At 43.8% G+C, this 22,518-nt stretch overlaps 1 protein-coding gene across 2 annotated transcripts in view; it reads left to right on the top strand.

The window, feature by feature from the left end:
• The first annotated feature begins 1,282 nt into the window (after window positions 1-1,282).
• The window catches only part of LOC149310352 (kinesin-like protein KIF13B), a 198,115-nt gene continuing 176,879 nt past the window's right edge, over window positions 1,283-22,518 (top strand). For both annotated transcript variants that reach the window (XM_089528788.1, XM_089528787.1), the window contains exon 1: window positions 1,283-1,355. In XM_089528788.1, the coding sequence (XP_089384914.1) occupies window positions 1,301-1,355 (55 nt within the window). In that variant the 5' untranslated portion in view covers window positions 1,283-1,300. The remainder of the gene's footprint in view (window positions 1,356-22,518) is intronic.

The following is a 22,518-nucleotide window of genomic DNA, read 5'->3' as shown; positions in this document are numbered from 1 at the left end:
ATTTATTTGTATCCCACTCTTTTCCCAGAGTCGGGACTCGCGTTTGGGGGTTATATTTCTTCTCCTGTACAATTCTTAACACCTATATTGCCTGATGAAGAAGCTGGCAGAGCCTTGAAAGCTTGTGACATGTATTTTGTGCATATTGGTTATTGGCCCAAAAAAGACATAGCTGCTTGAACTCCATGCTATGGAATCCTGGGACCTGTAGTTCTGTGAGACATTTAGCCTTCCCTGTCAGAGAGCTCTGGTGCCACAGCAAACTACAAGTCCCAGGATTCCATAGCATGTAACTGTGTCAATTAAAGCGGCCTCAAACCACTTTAATTAGGTCCAAAACACACGGCAGAAATAACCCAGTTTGAGACTGCTTTGACTGCCCTGGGTCAGTACTAGGGGAGTCTGGGATATGTAGTTCTGTGAGACATTTAGCCTTCTCTGTCACAGAGCCCTGGTGCCAAATCCCAGGATTCCATAGCATGGAGCCCTGTCAGTTAAAGTGGTCTCAAACTGCTTTAATTCTGTAGTACAGTATAGTGTCCAAAACACACTGCAGAAATAATAATCCAGTTTGAGACTGATTTAACTGCCCTGCCTCAGTGCTAGGGAATTCTGGGATTTGTAGTTCTGTGAGACATTTAGCCCTCTCTGATTCAAAACACACTGCAGAAATAAACAAGAACAGTTCTGGCTCAGTGCTAGGGGATTCTGGGATTTGTAGTTCTGTGAGACATTTCGCCTGGTGCCACAGCAAACTACAAATCCCAGGATTCCACAGCATGATGCCATGAAAGTTAATTCTGTAGTATAGGGTCCAAAACACACTGCAGAAATAATAATCCGGTTTGAGACTGCTTTAACTGTCCTGTCTCAGTGCTAAAGAATTCTGGGATTTGTGGTTTTGTGAGGTATTCACCCCTGGTGCCCCAGCAAACTACAAATCCCAGGATTCCCTCTGATGGCTCCATGACAGCTAAAGCTGTCTAAAATCTATAATATAGATATAATCTCTCCTTCCGACTACAACTCCCAGCAGTCCCAGTATGGCATTAAACATTAAACAATTATTTCCCTTTCAGACATAAAGACTACATTTCCCAGCAGCCAAAGGCCTACGGTGGCCGGGAAGGGTCTTAAAGGAAAAGCCTTCTCTGCTTCGCGCCGCGGGGCGTGCCGGGAGTGGTAGTCCTGGTGGGCGTGGCCCGCCCCTCGCGGCTCCTCCCCCGCCGGCTGGTCTCTGCTCTGCTGCTGCTTCTGCCGCGGAGACGGAAGCCTTGGGAGAGTGAGTGCAGGCTGCGCGATGGGAGACTCCAAAGTGAAGGTGGCTGTCCGCGTCCGGCCCAAGAATAGGAGAGGTGAGCCCAGCACTGCTCTTGCAGGCATTGGAATCATGGCTTGGTTTGGGGGGGGGGGAGGGAGGTTGCAATGATTCCTTGTTATGGGGGGGGGGTTGCAATCTTGGCTTGTTTTGGGGGGTTGCAATGATTGTTTTGGGGGGAATAAAATAATGGCTTGTGTTTTGGGGGGTGAATCATTGCTTGTTTGGAGGGCTTTGAAATCATTGGTTGTTTTGGGGGTTTAAAATCACTGCTTGTTTTTTGGGGGGTTAAAAATCATTGGTTGTTTTTTTTTGGTGGGGTTGCGATGATGCCTTGTTTTTTAGGGGGGCTAAACTCATTCCTTGTTTTGGGGGGATTAAAGTAATTGCATGCTTTTTTGGGGGGATAAAACAATTTCTTGTTTTTTGGGGGTTAAAATTGCTTGCTTTTGGGGGAGTTGAAATCATTGCTTGATTTTAGTGGGGATTGCAATGATTCCTTGTTTTTTGGGGGGGTGGGGGGTAAAATAATTATTTTGAAGGGGTTACAATCTCTCCTTGTTTTAGGGGATTAAAATAATGGCTTGTTTTTTTGGGGGGGAGGTTAAAATAATTGCTTGGTTTTGGGGGGCTTTGCAGTCATTGTTTTGAGGTTAAAATCATTGGTTGTTTTTGGGGGTTGCAATGATTCCTTGTTTTTTTGGGGGGATTTAAATAATTGCTTGTTTTGAGGGCTTGCAATCACTGGTTGTTTTGGGGGCTGAAACCATTGGTCCTATTTTGAGGGGTTGCAATCATTCATTATTTTTGGGAGGTTGAAATCATCGCTTGGTTTTTTTGGGGGGTTGCAATGATTCATTGGGGGGTAAAATACTTGGCTTTTTGTGGGGAGGGTTGTAGTCTTTGGTTTTGGGGTTTAAATCATTGCTTGTTTTTGGAGGGTTTGCGATCCTTGCTTGGTTTTGGGGGAGGTGTCAATCCTTGCTTGTTTTGGGGAGGGCTAAAAGCATTGCTTTTTGGGGGGAATAAAATCATTGCTTGGTTTCTGGGGGGCATTTCTAGGTTCTGCAGCATGATTCTGTGGTCAACTTTCAGCCGACATTGACCATAGAGTTTGCGCTGGAGGACCTAGAAATCCCTAGAGCATTAGCTTCTCTGGGCCTCCAGCGTGAGTCGATGGTCAGCTTCCAGCTGGTGTTGACCATAGACACATTGGGAGACCTAGAATTGGGGGTTGAAGGAGGTCCCTCAAAAAAAAGGTGGTGAAAAGAAAGAAGATGGCAATATCTGCCCCAAAAGAAGTGGGCTGGAATGGGACAGAAAGGGAAGCCCCTGTATTCTATCTTCAATCTGACCCTAAAAGAAAATCATTAGGGCAATGCAGAGAGAAGAGGGAAGACGTAAGTAAAGGGGCATAAAGAGGTTTGTTGTTGTCGTCTGCCTTCAAGCTGTTTCTAATTTTACGGCAACCCTATCACAGGGTTTTCTCGGCAAGATTTGTCCGGAGGGGATTTGGCATTGCCTTCCCCGGAGGCTGAGAGAGTGTGACTTGCCCAAGGTCACCCAATGGGTTCAGTCTCGCAACACCTGTTCCTCCCCTGGTTTTGTGACACCTTAAAAACTGAGAAGGTTTAACCAGCAAAAGTTTCCGAGGGATGTAGCCCATTTCATCTGTTGGACTGTGTGATGGGTGCATTTCATGAAGTAGGCTGGAGTCCACAAAAGCATATGCTGGATAAAATATATTGTATCAGGTTTTAAGTTGCCACAAGATTTCTGGCTCTCTTTGGAGGACAAACTGAGGATGGTGTCACATTGAAAAAATAAATGTATGCAAAGGGATCTTGTCACACCTTTGAGACTAGCTGAAAGAAAGAAGCTGACAGCATGAACTTGGACGAGTCACACACTCTCAGCCCCAGAGGATGGCAAGGACAAACCCTTTTGCAAGAAATTTCCCAAGAAGACCCTTTGCCTTATGGTTGCCAGTCGCCAAAATCGACAACAAATCACAAGCTTTCAAAGACTTGAGCCTACTTTCTCAGATGCAAAAATAAAGTTGCTTGACACCACCTTAACTTCCACGGCTCAATGCTGTAGACTTCTATGATCTGTAGTTCTTGAAGGCACCAGAGTACTCTGACAGGGAAGGCGAAATGTCACAGAACTACAAATCCCAGAAATGTCGTAGAATTGAGCCATGGCAGTTAAAGTGGTGCCAAACCGCTTTATTTCTGCAGTGTGGATACACCCTGAGCCAGTATGTCTTGAGTGTCCCTTGCATATGTGAATGATGAGAGGTTGGGGTATTTTTTTTTGTACCCCTTATAATGTTATCCTTTTTCTTTGCTGTGTGTTTTCCTCCTTTTAAACAAGCTTTCCCTTTTACACCTTTCCCCCAATACTTTTAATGGCTGTTGTTCATTGTGTGCCTTCAAGTTATTTCCGACTTTTGGCAACCTTAAGGCGCACCTATCATGGGGTTTTCTTGACAAGATTTGTTCAGAGGTGGGTTTGTCGTTTCCGTCTTCTGAGGCTGAGAGAGTGTGAGTCACCCGAGGTCATCCAGTGGGTTTCTTGGCTGAGTTAGGGTTCGAACTCTGATCTCCAGAGTCATAATCCAACACACAAACCACTACACAATACTTCCTGCAAAACTTCACAGGAAAAAACACACACAAATGCAGGTAAGCACTACACTGTTCCAGTTCAATCCAAACCTAATGACTGTATCACATCCCGCTTCAATTGCACTTAGGAAACGTGTGCGTTTTTGTCCGTAAGGGGGAAATATGAAAACCAAGCAAGGTGCCGTGGCTGCAAGTCACGTTTTTGCTGGCGTAGCTTTCCACAGTTGTCACCGTGCAATGAAGTAAAAGGAGGCGCATGGAGCTGTAAAGGGAGATACTCTCACAATGTTACAACCGAGGTGTGTCCTGTTTGAGACAGTTTGACTGGAGGAGGAAGGGCAGAGATTACAGGTGTCTTTCACATTGCAAAACGTCTTATAAATGGTAGTTGCCCCAATGTGTTTTAACAAGCTGAGGTTAGTTTGAACATTCAGTGCTGTTGTGCAGCATTTTCTGGATGTGTGTTGTAGTGTGCCTTCAAGTCATTTCCAATTTCAGGCAACCCTCTCCTGAGGTTTTCCTGGCAATGTGAAGTCAAAGGCTTTTGTGGCCGGCATCCATAGCTTTTTTGTGAGTTTTTCAGGTTATGTGGCCATGTTCTAGAAGAGTTTATTCCTGACATTATTTTCTTGGCAAGTTTTTTCAGAGGGGGTTTGCCATTGCCATCCTCTGAGCTGGAGAGTGTGTGTCTTGCCCAAATCACCCAGTGGATTTCCATGGTTGAGCTGGGATTCGAACCCTGGTCTCAGTGCATATGCACCCCTAGAAAGCCCCCTGTGCTTATCTTACAGTACTTTAATCAGGAGCTCTCTTGGTGCAAGCTGCCTTCAGTATGCCAGTTGCAGGGAAATAATCTTTGCCAGAGTTTGGGAAAACTACTTTTTAGGACAGCAATTCCTAGATGTCCCTGGCCAACATGGCTCCCATTTGGGAGAAAGGCAGGATATAAATTCAACAGATTTACTAACATGTCAGCCTGTAAATTCAATATATTAAAAAACATGAAGAGACCTATGCTGGTTGAGGGATTTGGAAAGCTCATGTCCCAAAAGTAAAGTTTCCAAACTGATATTCGCTCATTTTACAAAGTTATTGTATGATTGCTTGTTGACGTTTTTGGGTATCTTCAGTCACTTTCGACTTATGGCAAACCTAAAGGGAACCTATCCTGGGGTTTTCTTTGCAAGAGTTGTTTGGAGAAGGTTTGCCATTGTCTTCCCTTGAGGCTAAGAGAGTGTGACTTGCCCAGCGTAACCCAGAGGGTTGCACGGCCAAGCCAGGAATCGAACCCTAATCTTTAGAGTTGCAGTCCAAAACTCAAACCACTGGCTCTCTGCTCATCGTTATTTTTTTGTAATTTAAGGTGAATGTCAAATGAATTACAATATTCTGTAATATAAGGATATCAAGAAAGTTAAAACTTCCAAAGTGTGTTTGTGCATTTATTCTAACCTTTAATTATTCTAACTACATTGTTAGTGCATTTATTCTAACCATTGGCTTTGCTAAAAATGTTGGGCATGAAACCTCTGAAGCAACATCCTTTAATTGCCATTTTAATTTATTTGGTGTGGCAAAGCATGAGGATTGGGGTGAACAGGCAGGTTTCTATTCTGAGCCTGGAGAAATTGCATACACATCTTTTTCCTTTATTACTTATTGATGAAGTACCTTTTTCACGTTTACGCTTGACGGCTTGGGGAGAAGATACCTCTCCTGAAGACTTTGCATTTTGCATGAGCGGATCAAGCTTGTAAAAGTTGTACATTCATTGAGAAAGGATTAAGTTTAAGCTCAGAAAAAAATTTCAGAGCTTCATATCTCTCTCTGAAGCTCTTGCTCCAGCAAAAAGGAGAAGGCAGTCTGATTATTTTCAGTTTTAGCTGCCTCCTTTACTCACATTTGACTTGAGTAGCCTTGGGTCCCAGCCGGGGAGAAAGACGGGATATAAAGAAAATAAGTAAAATACATTTAAGAAGAATAAATTCCGTCTGTATTGAACTGACAACTTAAAACCTCCATGACTTAGGTGTCAGGTGCAAAGAGCTTTTATTTTAACACTATTGGTAGTTTAATTGTACTTAAAATTTTGGTATGTTATGAATTTTAACACTGTATCTGCTATGTCCCAATGTGGCATAGTGGTTTGAACATTGGACTATGACTCTGAAGACCAGAGTTTGATTCCCAGCTCTGCCTTGGAAACCCACTTGTGGCCTTGGGCAAGTCACACACTCTCAGCCTCAGAGGACGGCAATGATACCCCCTAAAGAAATTTGCCATGAAAACCCTGTGATAAGTTTGCCTTGGGGTGCCGTAAGTTGGAAACGACTTGAAGTCACGCAGCAACCACAAAGCATTTCACAGTAAAGCGCATAACTTTACTGCTAAAACTTCCGTTAAAAGTCATGTAGCGTGTGATAGCAAAACGTAGCTCTGTTTCATAGCTAAAGTGTGTGCATGTCTGTGTGTGTGAGTTGTAGCTGGAGCTTGATAATGTCTTTAAACTGGTAGATTTTGGGGTGAAATGCATTTCAGGCAGGCAGGGAGAATCCTGGATCAGTCCTCTTTCTGTGTTTGAAATGTCGCTTGTACCAAAGCTTGTACGGCATTTTGGAGGAATGTCGAAGGCATGCCATTGTTCTCTCTAACAATACTCTTATCTGGCGAAGACCGCTTAGTAATCTTTGCACTGGGCTACCCTGTCATTCAGGGCTTTTTTTTTTTACCTCTGGCGTTTTAACTCTTCCTTTCGTATTCTTAAGGTACAGCCTCAGTTTTAGTAAACGAGAATGTTTTCTTTTCCAGAATGGTCAAAGGTCCAAGTTGGCTGTAGTTCTACTACTAATAATAAATAAATAAATAAAAGTTTTATTTTTATAACGCCCTTCTTACAATCAGGGCGGTGTACAGCATAATAAACAGATACACAAAATACAATAAAATACATTAAAATCTACAATTAAAATACATTCTGGCCAGCTTGCCACTGCTGTCAGAGGGGGGGAGACTAACTAGGACTTATATCAGGGAATGCTGACTTGAACAGGAAGGTTTTTAGTTCCTTCCTGAACTGGGCCAGGGAGGTGACTGAGCGGAGCTCTATGGGCAGCGTGTTCCAGAGGGTCGGGGCCGCGATGGTAAACGTCCTCTTCGATGTAGAGGATAGTCTTGCCCCAGGGACCCTCAGTAGCTGCTGCCCAGATGTTCTGAGTGTGCAGGGCGGATTGTATGGGGAGAGGCGGTCCTCAAGGTATCCTGGGCCCAAGCCATGTAGGGCTTTATAGGTTATAACCAACACCTTGTATTGCGCCCGGAGGCGAATAGGCAGCCAGTGCAGATCTTTAAGTACGGGTGTTATATGACTGGCCCTGGGCATGCCAGTGACCAGTCTGGCTGCCATGTTCTGTACCAATTGTAACTTCCGGGTATGGTACAAGGGTTGCCCCATGTAGAGCGCATTGCAGAAATCCAATCGAGAGGTTACCAGAGCATGTACCACCGTTTCAAGGTCCTTCTGGCCCAGGTAGGGACGCAGCTGGCGAATCAGCCGAAGCTGATAACAGGTGCTTCTGACCATCACATCCACCTGAGATGTAAGGTGGAGCGACGAGTCAAGAAGCACCCCCAGACTGCGTACCAAGTCCTTTACGGGAAGCGTGATCCCGTTCAGGACAGGTGGAACCACCGCCATCCCCGGGCCAGGAGAACCTATCATGAGCACCTCCGTTTTCTCTGGATTCAGACTGAGTCGGTTTTCCCTCATCCAGCCCATTACTGACTCCAGACAGGCCACGAGAGGAGAGACGCCATCCTCAGTCACTGCATCAGTCGGAGACATAGAGAAGATTATTTGGGTGTCATCAGCGTACTGATAACCCCGCGCCCCATGTCTCCGGATGATCTCTCCCAGCGGTTTCATGTAAATGTTAAAAAGCATGGGAGACAGAATGGCTCCTTGAGGGACCCCAGATGTAAGGGCCCTCTTATCGGAGCACACGTCTCCCAGCTGCACCATCTGGAACCTCCCAGAGAGGTAGGACCGGAACCACTGGAGCGCAGTGCCCCCGATTCCCACCTCTACCAGGCGCTCCAGAAGGATACCATGGTCTATGGTATCGAAAGCCGCTGAGATGTCCAAGAGCACCAACAGGGACACGCTTCCCCTGTCGATGCCCAGACGGAGATCATCGACCAAGGCGACCATGGCCGTCTCAACCCCGTAACCCGCCCGAAAGCCAGTTTGAAATGGGTCCAGATAATCCGTTTCATCCAAGATCGATCGAAGCTGGATTGCAACCGCCCTCTCGATCACCTTCCCCAAAAATGGCAATAGCGAAACTGGCCGATAATTATTATGCATCAGGGGGTCGAGGGAGGGCTTTTTTAGCAGCGGTTTTACGGTGGCCAATTTCAAGCTGGATGGAAATTGCCCATCCCTCAAGGATGTATTTATAATCCGGTGTAACATCGAAGTTACCACCGGTCCCCCCTGAGCCGCTAGCCATGAGGGACAGGGATCGAGGGAGCAGGTTGTCTTCCGAACGCTTCCAAGGATCTTGTCCACATCATCGGTACTAACCAACTCAAACTCATCCAGTTTAATGGAGTCCACAGAGGCTCTGGATGCCTCTACCCTAGGTTCTGCTCTAATGCCGGCGTTAAGACCTTCGCTTATCCGAGAGGTTTTATCCGCGAAGAAGTTGTTAAATTGGTCACAGCAGGCCTTAGAAGGTTCAAGGATCTGGTTCGGGGCAGGAGGGAGCTGAGTTAGCTCCCTGACTACCCTGAACAACTCTGCTGGACGCGACTCCGCGGACGCGACACGAGCATCATAGAACGAGTTCTTAGCTGCTCATATCGCCTCTCCATAGTCCTCCAAAAGGCGGTCTAGGAGAGCCTTGTCGACTAAGTGTAGGTGTTTCCGCCAGTGGTGCTCTAGCCGTCGCAGGACCCGCTTCCTTGCCTGGAGATCTTCCGTATACCAGGGCTTACGTTTGGAAGCGGGCCTGAGAGGGCGCTTGGGAGCGATGCTGTGTATAGCCCTAGAGAGACCGGTATTCCAAATACCAGTCAGGGCATCAACAGAGTCGCCGTCATTTCCAACCATGTGCCCCTCTAAGGCTTCCTGGAACCTCTTGGGTTCCATCAGCCTTCGAGGGTGGACCATCCTAATAGGTCCACCACCCCTAGGGGGGATCTGGGTAGAAGCCTTGATTTTTGCCTCCACGAGGAAGTGATCCGTCCATGACAGGGGGGAAATATTAGTTATTTCCGCCCACGGATTTTCCGCATCCGTGCAAAAAACCAAATCCAGTGTATTACCCGCAAAATGCGTTGGACCCGAAATCAGCTGGGACGGGCCCATGGCCGCCATGGTATCCATGAATTCCCGAGCCACACCGGATGGAACATAGTTGGCCGCGAAGGGGATGTTGAAGTCGCCCAGGACTAATAGCCTGGGCGTTTCCAGCATCAGCTCCGCAGATCTTCAGGGCAGCAACTGTTAAGAGTTCCAGAGGGGAAATACATTTCCACCTCTAGGAGGGCCTTTTCCATCTCGGCCCCCACCCTCTGGAACTCGCTGCCCTTTGAGCTCCGCTCAGCCACCTCCCTAGCCCAATTTAAGAAGGGATTAAAAACCTTTCTATTTGAACAGGCTTACCCCTGACCTTCCCCAGAATACTCCCCCCCCCCTTGGACAGCGTTGTTTTGCCGGCATGAATTTTATTATTTTTATGGCACTGTGTTAATTATTTTGTATAATTGTATTATTGTATTGCTGTGTTTCTGCTGTACACCGCCCTGGTTTTAAGAAGGGCGGTATATAAATAAAATTTTTATTTATTATTATTAACCAGCTGTGTCAGCTCGTTAAGGGAGTCCGTTAGCACACGGGGTGGCCGATACACCAACAGAATCCCCAGACTGTCCCTAGCCTTTAGGGTCAGGTAAATACACTCGATAAAGGAAGTTTGACGGATGTGGTTCCTGGTGAGAGACAAGGTGTTCTTATGTACCAAGGCAACACCCCCCCCCCCCCGCCCACCTAACCTGGGCTGGTCCTTCACCGAAAACCCGGCAGGGTTTTCTCCCTTGCTAATCCAGAATTCAATCAAAATTCAATCAAAGCACTGCCGACAGATGACCGTCCAGCCTCCAGTGAGCACCATCAGCTCTTGCACTCTTAAGTTTCTTTGCATGTTGTTGTTAGTAAAGATGGAATAATGGAATGATAGAATCATAGAGTTGGAAGAGACCCCAAGGGTCACCCAGTCCAATCCCCTGTCATGCAGGAATACACTATCAAAGCATCCCGGACAGATGGCCATCCAGCCTCTGTTTAAAGACCTCCAAAGAAGGAGACTCCACCACTTTCCAAGGCAGCGTCTTCCACTGTCAAACAGCTCTTACTGTCAGGCAGTTCTTCCTAATGTCTCGGTGGAATCTCTTTTCATGTAGCTTTAATCCATTGCTCTGTGTCCTGGTCTCTGGAGCAGCAGAAAACAAGCTTGCTGCATCCTCAGTATGTCACTATTCAAATAGTTAAACATGGCTATCAAATCACCTCTTAACTTTTTCTTCTCCCAGTTAAATATGCTCAGCTCCCTGAGTTGCTCCTCATAAGGCCTGGCGGTTTCCAGACCTTCCACCATTTTGGTCGCCCTCTTCTGGATGCGCTCCAAATATCCCTCTTGAATTGTGGTGCCCAGAACTGGAGACAATGTTCAAGCTGTGAGGTGTGATCCCTTTGGGGGTTGAATGACCCTTTTTCAGGGGTCACCTAAGACCATCAGAAAACACATAATTTCGATGGTCTTAGGAACCAAGACACTGCAGTTTTATGGTGGGGGGGGGGGGTCACCACAACATGAAAAACTGTATTAGAGGGTTGCACCATTAGGAAGGTTGAGAGCCACTGTTCTAGATTCTCTCTTAACATTGGCTGTGATGGCTGGGACTATTAAAAATTCAAGTCCAAAACACTCAGAAAGTTGAGAGCTGTTCCTAGGAACTATGGCTTAATGTTATCTTACTAAGTACGGTCACCTCTCTGGACCCACTGATTCTTTATCCACAGATTCAACTATCTGTGGCTTGAAAATATTTTAAAAAATATATAAATCCCCAAAAGCAAATTTTGCCATTTTATATAAGGAACACCACTTTACTACAACATTGTATTTAATGGGACTTGAGCATTCACAGACTGTAGTATCTATGGGGGGGGGGGTCCTGCAACGAAACTCCAGCTGATACCAAGAGTCTGCTGTATCATCTTAAGTAATAAGCAACCCAGCAAGTTGTCCAAGCTGGCTGGGGATAATGGAACTTGTGAGATTGGATTGGCGTGTCACACAAAATGCGGGTTGTCGTCCTTGCTTTGAATTGACTGCTTCTCAGTCTCTGGTTTATGGAGATGTGCTAATGGAGAAGAATGGAATGAGTTAGGCCTTTCAGAGGGCAGATCCGCTTCTGTGTGTTTGTGTTCCTTCTTAATTACACAGCATGCACTAGATTTCCTAGTTTTACCAAGAACCTGTTTACACAAGAGGGTTAACACCCTTTCCTCCCACAGAACTCGTGATTCTGTGTGTCCTCTTTTTGGTTGCATTCCTCTTGCGTTGCTCACCTTTCCACAGTTGCATTGCCCTTCTTTGGAATGAAAAGGTATTGAATGGGCGTGCGAATATGAGATAGTACTGCCCGATTTTAAAAATGTCCTTTGAAGACAGTCAAAATTCATAAGAAGCAGCTTGACAATCCGGGAAGAGCTGTTCACAATGTTGTTGTTGTTGTTGTGAGCCTTCAAGTCATTTCTGACTTATGGCAACCCTAAGGCAAGGAGTTTTCTTGGCATGTTTCTTCAAAGGCGGTTTGCCATTGCCATCCTCTGAAACTGAGAGTGTGTAGCTTGCCAAAGATCACACAGTGGATTTTTGTTGTCATTGCCTGTTGTCTATATAACAAGAAAAGCTTTCCAGCCCTCAAATAGTGGGCATCCCTTTTAATAAGGGACGTTTGGAAATCCTAATATGAGATGAAGTTTTTCATTATACGGTCTGAATCTTCTTGTTAATTATACTTCTAAAGAATGTGACACATGCAATAGTCTGCTGGCAATATAAGAAACCCCAGTAGGTTCTGGTTTCAATTATTATTTTAACAAAAACCCAAACAAAGAAAAAAATGATTTTTTCATGGTTTGTTAGCAAATGTTGAGTGTCCTCTGTTTATAAAAAACCAACTCGCCTGGCAGAAGGAGTAAAAACCAGGGAAAACCATGTAATGGAGCAGCCAAGCATGTGGCACTGTAGTATCAGGTTTGCTTAAAATAGAACAGTGCCTTGCAAAAGCTCACAATCTTCACAAATTATTATTATTATATTATTAAGCTTTATTTATATAGCGCTGTAAATTTACACAGCACTGTACATAAATCTTTTTATTCAACACACAATGGCAAGAGAGGTGGCTGCACTCTCTTGCCGTTGCGTGTTGAATAAGTCAATTCGGAGAGAAAGTAATTGGATTATTTTGAATGAGTCGCTTTCGTCTGGGTTGGATAGCCACTGACCACGTCTCTGCAAGCCGTGACAGCAGCCACACAGTTTACGAGGGTTCCTGACATCTCTTATTGCTGTTTTATTTTACTGGCTCTGCTCTTAAAGAGTAGTCATTACTACAATAAAAAATATGGCATGAATGATTAATAGAGTACAAAATCATAGAGTTGGAATGGGGCCCATTGGCCTTTGAGTCAACCTACAACTCACTTCAAAAAACCCAGCTTTGAAATTAGGAGCAGGTTGAAAAAACAACATTATCTCCAATGCAAGGCCAGCAAACTGGCCAGATAAACAAAATTCTTAGTTGTATATTTCTTGGTCCGTTGTTGTTCCCCACCATGATCTATGCAAGTAAGAAATAATAATAATAATAATAATAATAATAATAATAATAATAGAATCATAGAGATGGAAGAGACCACAAGGGCCATCCAGTCCAAGCCCATTCTGCCATGCAAGAAATCTTATTATTATTATTTTGCTTTTGTGTGACGTCAAGTCGTTTCCAATTTATGGCGATCCTATGATGAGGTTTCATTGGTACATATTAAGTACATATTTTTTTGCCATCGTCCATGATTCCCCAAATAAAGCAAAATGAACATAATTGTCGTTTGCATTTTTAATGTACCTGCCAGAGGAAATCTGTGCACATGTGCTGTATGTTTTTCAGCAGATGTCTCCATGCATAATTAACAAGCCAATTACCAAAGTCCCTGAAAATTTTATTCTGGAGTATTTTGGGACTTTTATTGAAAAGTTCCATTGGAAAACAACACCTGGGACTGAATGTAAGCCTTAGTTTAAAGTAGGGATGGGCAACTGCAGAGCAGATAAAGGACAATTTTTAATCCCTCTCTCAGTTTCATTTTTTAGCTAACCTTCAACCTTTTTTTCCTTTTTGGATATGGGGAGACAACTGATACTGGTCTAACAGTGAACAACCGCATTGTGTATTGATTTGAGCGTTGAACTATGACTCTAGAGACTATTGCCTGTTACAGACAGCCAAAATAAAGCTGCCTCGAGTCACAGTGGAGGTATGGTGTTTCAATGATGCATGCGTCCTAAGAGTCCAGAAGCCACACCAAAGCCACGCTCCAGTCCTTAGGGATGGAGTGTGGCTTTGGTGCGACTTCTGGACTCTTAGGACGCATGCATCATTGAAACACCATACCTCCACTGTGACTCAAAGCAGCTTTATTTTGGCTGTCTGTAACAGGCCCAGGTTTCGAATACTGGCTTGGCCATGGAAACCTACTGGGTGGCCTTGGACAAGTCATTCTCTCTCAGCCTCAGAGGATGACAATGGCAAACCTGCTCTGAAGAAACTTGCCAAGAAAACCCATAATAGATTTGCCTTAGTGTCACAGTAAGTTGGAATCGACTTGAAGGCACACAACAACAACAATGACACAGCACATGGACATGCACGGTGTATATGGGTTATGTGTGTGCATGGATTCACATGTGCATATGTTTGTGCATAAAGTTGTACCTTTGGTGTCTTAGGTTTACCTTAGGGTCTGTTGCTATAAACCGGAAAATAGGCACACAGCAACAACAATAAATTATTAAAATATTTAGCTTCAAACAGTCACTGTTGTCCCAGTATGAAAGTTGGAAAATAGCAACAATAGCCAGGCTTTTTAAAAAATCAATTTAAAACTCAGGAGTGTTTTGGTCTTTTTAAAATAATTTGGTTTCAACCAATGTTTTAAACCAGTGGTTCCCAAATTTCAGACCTCCATGTGTTTCAGTCTTCAATTCCATGAAGCCCTTGCCAACTTGGCCAACTGGATTTCTGAGATCTGGCAATTCTGAGGCTTGAAATCTAAAACAGCTGGAGGACTGAGGTTTGGGGACCCCTGGTTTAACCCAACGATTTCCAAACGTTGGTCCTCCAGGTCTTTTGGTCTTCATCTCCAAGAAGCCCAGCCATCTTGGCCAACACTAAGGAATTCTGTGACACAAAGTGAAAACATCTATGTGTCCAGAGTTTGGGAACCGTTGGTTTAAACCAACCTGATCTAAGCTAGCCAATCTTGCTTTGTGGGCAGTCTGGTGGAAACCAGAACAAGAGCTCTGCAAATCTTTGCTTGTGGTGTTGTATTTTTTCCTTTGCAGCTTGTGCTGGATGAGGTTTCCCAGGATTGTGCCTTCGATTGTCACTCTTGGCAATGTGTTGCATGCAGGTGGTTTGCTGACTTGATCCTACACTTGCCACCAATGGTACACTCAGTTCAGCTTTTCCTTCTTGGTTGAGCCGCAGCAAAAATATCTGGAAAAACATCATGTGTTGGTAGAGGAAATGGAGGGGTGTGTGTGGTTATCTCACATTACTTGCTGTTAAGACTTGGTTTCCTTAATCCCTGGTGAAGCTTTGGAGTCTCTCTCTTAAAACTGTCTATCTCTGTCTCTCTTTTTCATATGTCAACTAGCAGCCCTTTGCATTGGTCAGGGCTTGGGTAAGTCAAACTCTCTCATCCCCAAAGGATGGCAAAGACAATCCCACCTCCGAACAATTCTTGCCTAGAAAACCCCATTATAGGTTTGCCTTAGTGTTGTCATAGGTAATAAACCATTTGAAGGTGCACAGCAGCAACAACAATAAGCATTTTAATAAGAATAAAGTACAGTCACTACGTACAAATACAGTATCTCAAGTCACAACAGAGTTACTGAAATTCTTTCAATTGCTCAATCTATACTTGCACAAATCTCTTAGAAACTTTGCATTGTGTATTAAAGACACAATGAATTTCCTATATAAGGCTGAACTCTTGAATATACAACACTGGTTTTATAATAATGCCACACTCGTAACACCTGTTGTCACTTCTTCTTAACAGTGGCACTCAGGCACTGATGGGATTTCTAAACAGACCTTCTAGTGGATTTCCTATGAAGATTATCCTTACTTAGCACCACTCATTCTTACCTGCAACAACTTTCTTTTGAATCACATGCCTCAGTGTAAGACGTGTCTATCAGCACCTGCATAGCTAGGAAATTTAGTCATGGCAAGTTGAAAGAGCCATCCTTCAAAATCTCCCTCACAAATCTCTCATTTATGATGATGCAATGGTTGTGGTTGTGTGTCTTCAACTCATTTCCAATTTATGGCAACCCTAAGGCAAATCTTGGTAAGATTTACAGTCGGCCCTCCTTATCCATGGATTCAACCGTCCATGGCTTGAAAATATTCCAAAAATGTATACATTCCAAAAACCAAACCTTGATTTTGCTATTTTATGGAAGGGATGCCATTTTACTACCCCACTGTATATAATGGGACTTGAGCATCCATGGATGCCAAAATCCACGGCAGGCCCTGGAACCAAATCCCAGCTGATGCCAAGGGCTCACTGTAAAAAACAAACATTTAATTCCAATTATACCTGCAGAAGGAGCATAGTTTTAGTTCTTTCTAAAGTAGTCCAGAGAAAGTGTCATTATTTTGTACTGCTTCAAGGCATAACCTTCCGGCTGGATGTCCTAGCAAGCTGCTACGGCATGTGCTGCTTTCAGAAGTCTCTCTCTTCAGAACAGACAATATTTACTTAAAAGGAAGGGCAGGGTGGTTTAGTATGCAGACTGGGTTTTGGACTGCATTCAGATCCCGGCTCCTCCAAGAACTAACTTGGTGGTTAGGTCTGAACTGGCGTCTTGCTTTTCACTCTGTGCTGCTTACATACAATATGAAATATATACATATTTCTTCAGATAAATATCCTGCTGTAGTCTGAGAGCCTTCTTGCTGGTGCTGTGTGCCTTCAAGTTGTTTGCTGACTTATGGTGATGCTAAGAAACCTATCCCAGGGTTTTCTTGACAAATTTCTTCTGAGGGGGTTGCCATTGCCATCCTCTGCGGCTGAGAGAGTGTGACTTGCCCAGGATCACTCAGTGCGTTCCATGGCCGAGTGGGAATTTGGACCCTGGTCTTCTGAGTCCTAGTTCAGTACTCAAACCACAGTTCTCCAGTCCATGAACCTTCTTAGCTTACAAAAATATATATACATTGGCCCATTTTTAAAATGGAAAAGAACAAAAAAGTGGATAGCAGAGCTCTCTCTCTGTCAGCCCCAATGTGTTCTGCAGCAAGCAGTGTGACCTCTTGGATACTGATTTCTAGCACTTCACTAATAACTTTCAGCATAAAATAAGACAGCGTGGCATAATGGTTTGAGGGCTAGACTAAGACTTTGGAGACCAGGGTTCAATTGCTCGCTCAGCCATGAAACCCACTGGGTGACTTTGGGCAAGTCACTCTTTCTCAGCCTCCAGGGATGGCAATGGCAAACCACCTCTGAACAAAACTTGCCAAGAAAACTCCACGATAGGTTCGCCTTAGAGTCACTATAAGTCAAAACTACTTGAAGTACACAACAACAATTTTTAAAAAATATATAGATTAAGCATCCAAAGAAAAGGAGCAGGCTAAGCAACCAAGGGAATAAGAAGAACACGCAAACCTAAGAGTCCTAGGTGTGAAATGTTTTCAGTATCTCGCTCTAGAATGCTAGAAATTTGGAATTAGAAGGAAAATTTTGGGGAGGGGGGGCAGAGTTGTTATTTGGAAGGGCAATGCCCTCATTTTGCCCCCCCCCCCATAGCTACAACCCTCACGGGAACCCAGTTTAGTACCATACCGTCAACCATCCACGGCTTGAAAAATATTAAATATATATATATTTAAATTGCACAAAGCAAACTTTGATTTTCCCATTTTGTATAAAGCACATCATTGTATGGCCCTTTTAATGTTGTGAGGCACTGGGAAAAGAACGAGATACAAATAAATGTGATGCAATATGATATATTTCACTATGCCATTGTGTTTAATGGAACATAAGCATCCATGGATTTTGATATCTACAGGGGATCCTAGAACCAAACCCCAGCAGATATCAAGGGCTCTGTGTACTAGAACTGCTAATAAAGACTGCCCAGAGCTTGAAAAAGTTACCTTTTCAGACTGCAGTTTCCAGAATGCTGGTTTTAGGTTTTCTGGAGTTGTAGCCCCCAAACTCCCTAGCATTTTTGATTTCTGTATGGGATTGCAAACCATTTTATTCAATATTATCTCTATATTTCCTTGGTCTCTCTGAGTAGCTGTGTTGCATGAGGTCAGACTCTCCGTCCATCTATCTCAGCATTTTCTCCCTTCCTTGGCAGCTGCTGCTCTGTTCCTTGAGCAGAAATCTATCAGCTGCTCCTTGATCCTAATTGAAGTTGCATGGGATTGAACCCAGGACCTTCTGCATGTGAAGCAGGTGTTCCAGCCCTGGGCTATTAGTAGCCCATCCCTAACTAACAATCGCTGTCTGAAAGAAAGTACTGTACTATGTTGCCTTGCTGGTGGGGAAAAAAATTAATTGAAACACTGAGGGCAACTAGAAGTCATCAAGACCATGTTAAATTTTGCATGTCATGATACCAGTTTATTATTTATGCAAATAGAAATGTAATTTTTTTACTTTCCTTCCCATGTTGATTTTTGCAGAGCTATAAAGAGCTGGCATGGTGCAGTGGTTTGAGAGTTGGACTATGATTCTGGAGATCAGGGTTCAATTTCCGCTTGAGCATAAAAACCTACTATGTGACCTTGGGCAAGTCACATCCTCTCAGCCTCAGAGGATGGCAATGTTAAGCCCCCCGCTGAAGAAACTTGCCAAGAAAAACCCGTGATAAGTTTGCTTTAGGGTTGCCATAAGTCAAAAATGATTTGGAGGCACACAACAACAACAAATTCTATCATAGTGGACTTTGTGATGGCTGGAGTTCATTTGGCGTGATAGTTATAAATCCCAAGCTCAATAGACTTTACTTCACTATACTGGATCTTGGATATTGTTGTTGTTCACTGCTATCAAATTGACTTCACTCCAAAAGACACTGCAGAAATAATCCAGTTTGAGACCACTTTAACTGCCATGGCTCAGTGCTAGGGAATCCTGGGAATTGTAGTTTATTGTGGCACTAGAGTGCTCTGACAGAGAAGGCTCAGTGTCTCAACAGTTCCCAGAATATCTTAGTATTCAGCCAGAGCTGTGAAAGGGGTCTCAAACTGGATTATTTGTGCAGTGTGTTTTGGACCTTTGCCTTACAGTGATTCTATGAATAGACACTATCAATAGAAGTACAGTTGGTCCTTGGTATCCGCAGACCTGCCATCCATGGGTTCAAGCATCTGCTGATGACAAATCAGTGTTGTGCCCAATGGGAGCATGAGCATGTGGCCGCATCACCATTAGGAACAGCCCCCGTTGTGCCATGGCATTGCGTGCACATGGCTGCGCTGCCATTGAAGTCCCATTGTCCCAAATGGTGGTGCTGCCACTGGGGATAATTGGGGTTGTGTCTAATGGCGGCACGGCCACATGCATGCACCACCATTGGAGACAATGGAACTTGAGGATCTGCAGATTTTGGTATTCCCCCATGGATGCTGAGGCTGACTGTATAGTATCAAGATTGAGGGAAGCAATGGCACAAGTCTATTCTGCTTTGGTCAGACCTCACCTGGAATATTGTGTCCATTTCTGGGCATCACAGTTCAAAAAGGATGTTGACAAATTGGAACGTGTCCAGAGGAGGGCAGCCAAAATGGGGAAGGGTCTGGAAACCATGCCTTATGAAGGGAGACTTAGGGAGCTGGATATGTTTAGCCTGGAGAAGAGACGGTTTAGAGGGGACATGATAGCCTTGTTTAAATATTTGAAGGGGGTTCTTATTGAGGATGGAGCAAACTTATTTTCTGCTGCTCCAGAGACTAGGACACAGAGCAATGGATGCAAGCTATAGGAAAAGAGATTCCACCTAAACATTAGGAGGAACATCTAGACAGTAAGAGCTGTTAGGCAGTGCAACACACTCCCTTGGAGAGTAGTGGAGTCTCCTTTGGAGGTCTTTAAGCAGAGGCTGGATGGCCATCTGTCAGAGATACTTTGACTGTGAGTTCCTGCATGGCAGGTCTGGATGGCCCTTGTGATATCTTCCATCTCTATGATTTTATGCATATATTGCTCCTCAAATAACAAAAAAAACCCACACATAATCACAATACTGTGTAATGAATTATCATTAAAAAAAACCACATAAACAAAACTGTAACAAACTATCACTTTTAAAAAAAAACTTCTCAGTTTGATCACAAGGGTAACACATTCCTGCCGGCCAGATAGGAAATTGGCAAGTCAAGATTCCTTCTCAACAACCCTGGCTATGATGGCCCTTGTGTTCTCTTTCAACTCTACAATTCTATGAATGAGGGACCTCCAAATCCCTGGTCATCAATAGTCCTCGAGTCTGCAGACTCATAACTGTGGCTTCCTTGATTGTATCAGCAATTCCAAACGCACCTTTCCTACCTTCAGGAACATTCATGTAGTTATGTGATGGGTTATACAGTAGAGCAGCTGTTGCAGAGGCATGGTGATTTTAGCCACTGGTGGTAATATAACTGGAGAGGAAGCATGGCGTTTCCATGCCACTTGCTCGCAACCCACCCAGCCATTTATATGGAGGCGGCTTCATGATGCCGCACGCTGCTAGAGCATCATGAAGCTGACTTCTGGCCGCCATTTGGGCACAAAGCCAGCTTTTTGCCTCCCCAAAAAGGAACAACTCTTTGTTGCTCCTTTTCAGGCAGCTTCAGAAAAAGACAGAATAGGGCGTGCGGTTGCTACGGTCCCAATCCTCCGGTCTGTTACGGCCCTGAGTCTATCCATCTGGAATGTGGTCTTCATCTTTTCTTCCCTTTTACATTCCCAAGTATTATTGTCTTTGCAGTTGGGTCATGTCTTCTCATGATGTGGTCAAAGTATGACAGCCTTGGCTTTTAGGGAGAGCTGAGACTTGGTTTCCTCTAGGACCCATTTATTTGCCTTTTTAGCAGTCCATGTTATCTGTAGAACTGTTCCGTTGTAGAAGAATGAAAGGAGACAAAGTCCCATGTGCTATGTGAGGGTTTCACTTCTTAAAAAGCTGAAAAAGTTTCACTTCTTAAAAAGCTTAATGTATTCCAGTCTTATTATCATTTGGCCTTCTTCAGGGGCTGTTAAATTAAATAGTCTTATACATATAAATATGTACATTGCGTTGTGTGCCTTCAAGCCATTTTGACTTAGAGCGACCCTAAGGCAAACCTGGCATTGGGTTACCATGGCAAGATTTGTTCAGGGGTTTGCTATTGCCTTCCCCTGAGGCTGAGAGCATGTCATAGAATCATAGAGATGGAAGAGACCCCAAGGGCCATCTAGTCCAACACCATTCTGCCATGCAGGAACTCACAATCAAAACATCCTTGACAGATGTGCAAATCTACAGTGCTATATAAATAAAGCATAATAATAATAATAATAATAATAATAATAATAATAATAATGGTCATCCAGCCTCTGTTTAAAAACTTCCAAAGAAGGAGACATGACTTGTCCAGTGGGTTTCCAAAGCTGAGCTTGGAATGAAACTCTAGTGTCCCCAGTCATAGTCCAACTCTCTCTCAGCCCACTTGAAGGCACACAACAACAACAACAACAAACAACTTTAATGACATATGTAACAGCCGTAGTGTGGGATTCGGTTTGGGGATGGTTGACTTTGAAGGAACCAATCTTGTGTCAAGGCTGAGAAAGATCTGAGTTTTCTGGGATATATTTTTTCGCTATGAAGATTCTTGGGTTTTTCCTAGCCTTTGCAATAAAACAAAGCTGGGCAAAGTCAGATGTGACCCCCAATGTTGTTTTTATGGTTTTTAGCCACTCTGGGTCACCCTTTTTCTTTTTTCCTCTCCCCAAAAAATGATGAACCTTGCCTCTTGAAAGCCCCCCATGAACCCAAATTCTTTTAAATAACTCATTAGAGGCCCTATAACCGTTTAGCATCATCAATCCCCTACATTTTTCCAAAACCAGAAGTGGATTCCTATCCACTTATGATTTGAATTGGGTTGGAGGAGTCTGTTCAGTCCTTAGAGAATCCAGTGGAGAGGAAACTGGCTCCCAAACCTGCTGAGGTTGCCCATCTTTGCAGCAAAGCACCTGATACATGTATTTGTATGCCAATAGCGGCATGGCTTCAAATCCCAATTAGTAGCAGATTGAAGGTGGGAGGGAAGGTGAGGGTAGGTTAACAGCCATGCCAGGTGCTGGGCATTACCTGAATATCCAGGTGACTGTGCTAGAGACAGCTCAGCATCTTTTCTGTCCTCCCTTCCCCCTGTCTGTGTCCCTGAGATTCTGTCACCTTGAATTTATCTGCATGAACATCACAGGATCTCCTTCATAAGAGAACAGAGAGGTGCATGGATCCACTTGAGCCACTGTTTTGTACAGCTGTTGCTCTCTGAAAACCCAGGGTTGAATTTTTGTGCTGGTTTAATTTCCACATAGCAAAATACAATAACATCCAAAATTAACAAAATAGTGACATCTTAATTGGACCAACCATAGTGCACAAAATACATGTTGCTTTGAAGGCTTGCAACATGTATTTTCTGCATTATTCTTAAAGTATGGAGGTTTGTTTTTAAATAATTATTTTTTTAAAAATCTGCTTTCGTGTTTTGTATAACAACTATTATGGGTGGAAATAAGCAAATATTTGTTTATCCAAATATTACTTTCTGTTCTATGTGAAAAGTTCTCTGGGCAGTTTCCTGTTAAAGCAGGTGAACCACTTTAAAGATTAAAATGATAAAATAGTGTTAATATTCTTAAGACTGTATTAAGCAGCCGGATAATGAAAAATGTGAATAATTAAAAAAAGTTAAAGTCACCGCACCAGGCTGGATTGTTGCTAGTAATAATGTTGAAAAATGATCTCCAGGGCCTCATTCCTACTTACAAAAAAAGCAGTTTGCGATCCAGATTGATGGATCGATTCGATAGTGGAGTGTGGCTCCCACTACATTTGCCTCGATCGCATTTTTTTCCTGTAAAATAACCCACTTGTGATTCACATTCATGAATGAAATGGTTCATAATGACCCGCTCCA

Source organism: Sceloporus occidentalis, unplaced genomic scaffold (assembly GCF_023333645.1).
Source record: "Sceloporus occidentalis isolate IW3139 unplaced genomic scaffold, rSceOcc1.0.p SCAF_6, whole genome shotgun sequence".
NCBI lineage: Eukaryota > Metazoa > Chordata > Lepidosauria > Squamata > Phrynosomatidae > Sceloporus > Sceloporus occidentalis.
The sequence above is the reverse complement of the archived record's forward strand: the minus strand, read 5'-3'. Positions and strand labels throughout refer to the sequence as shown.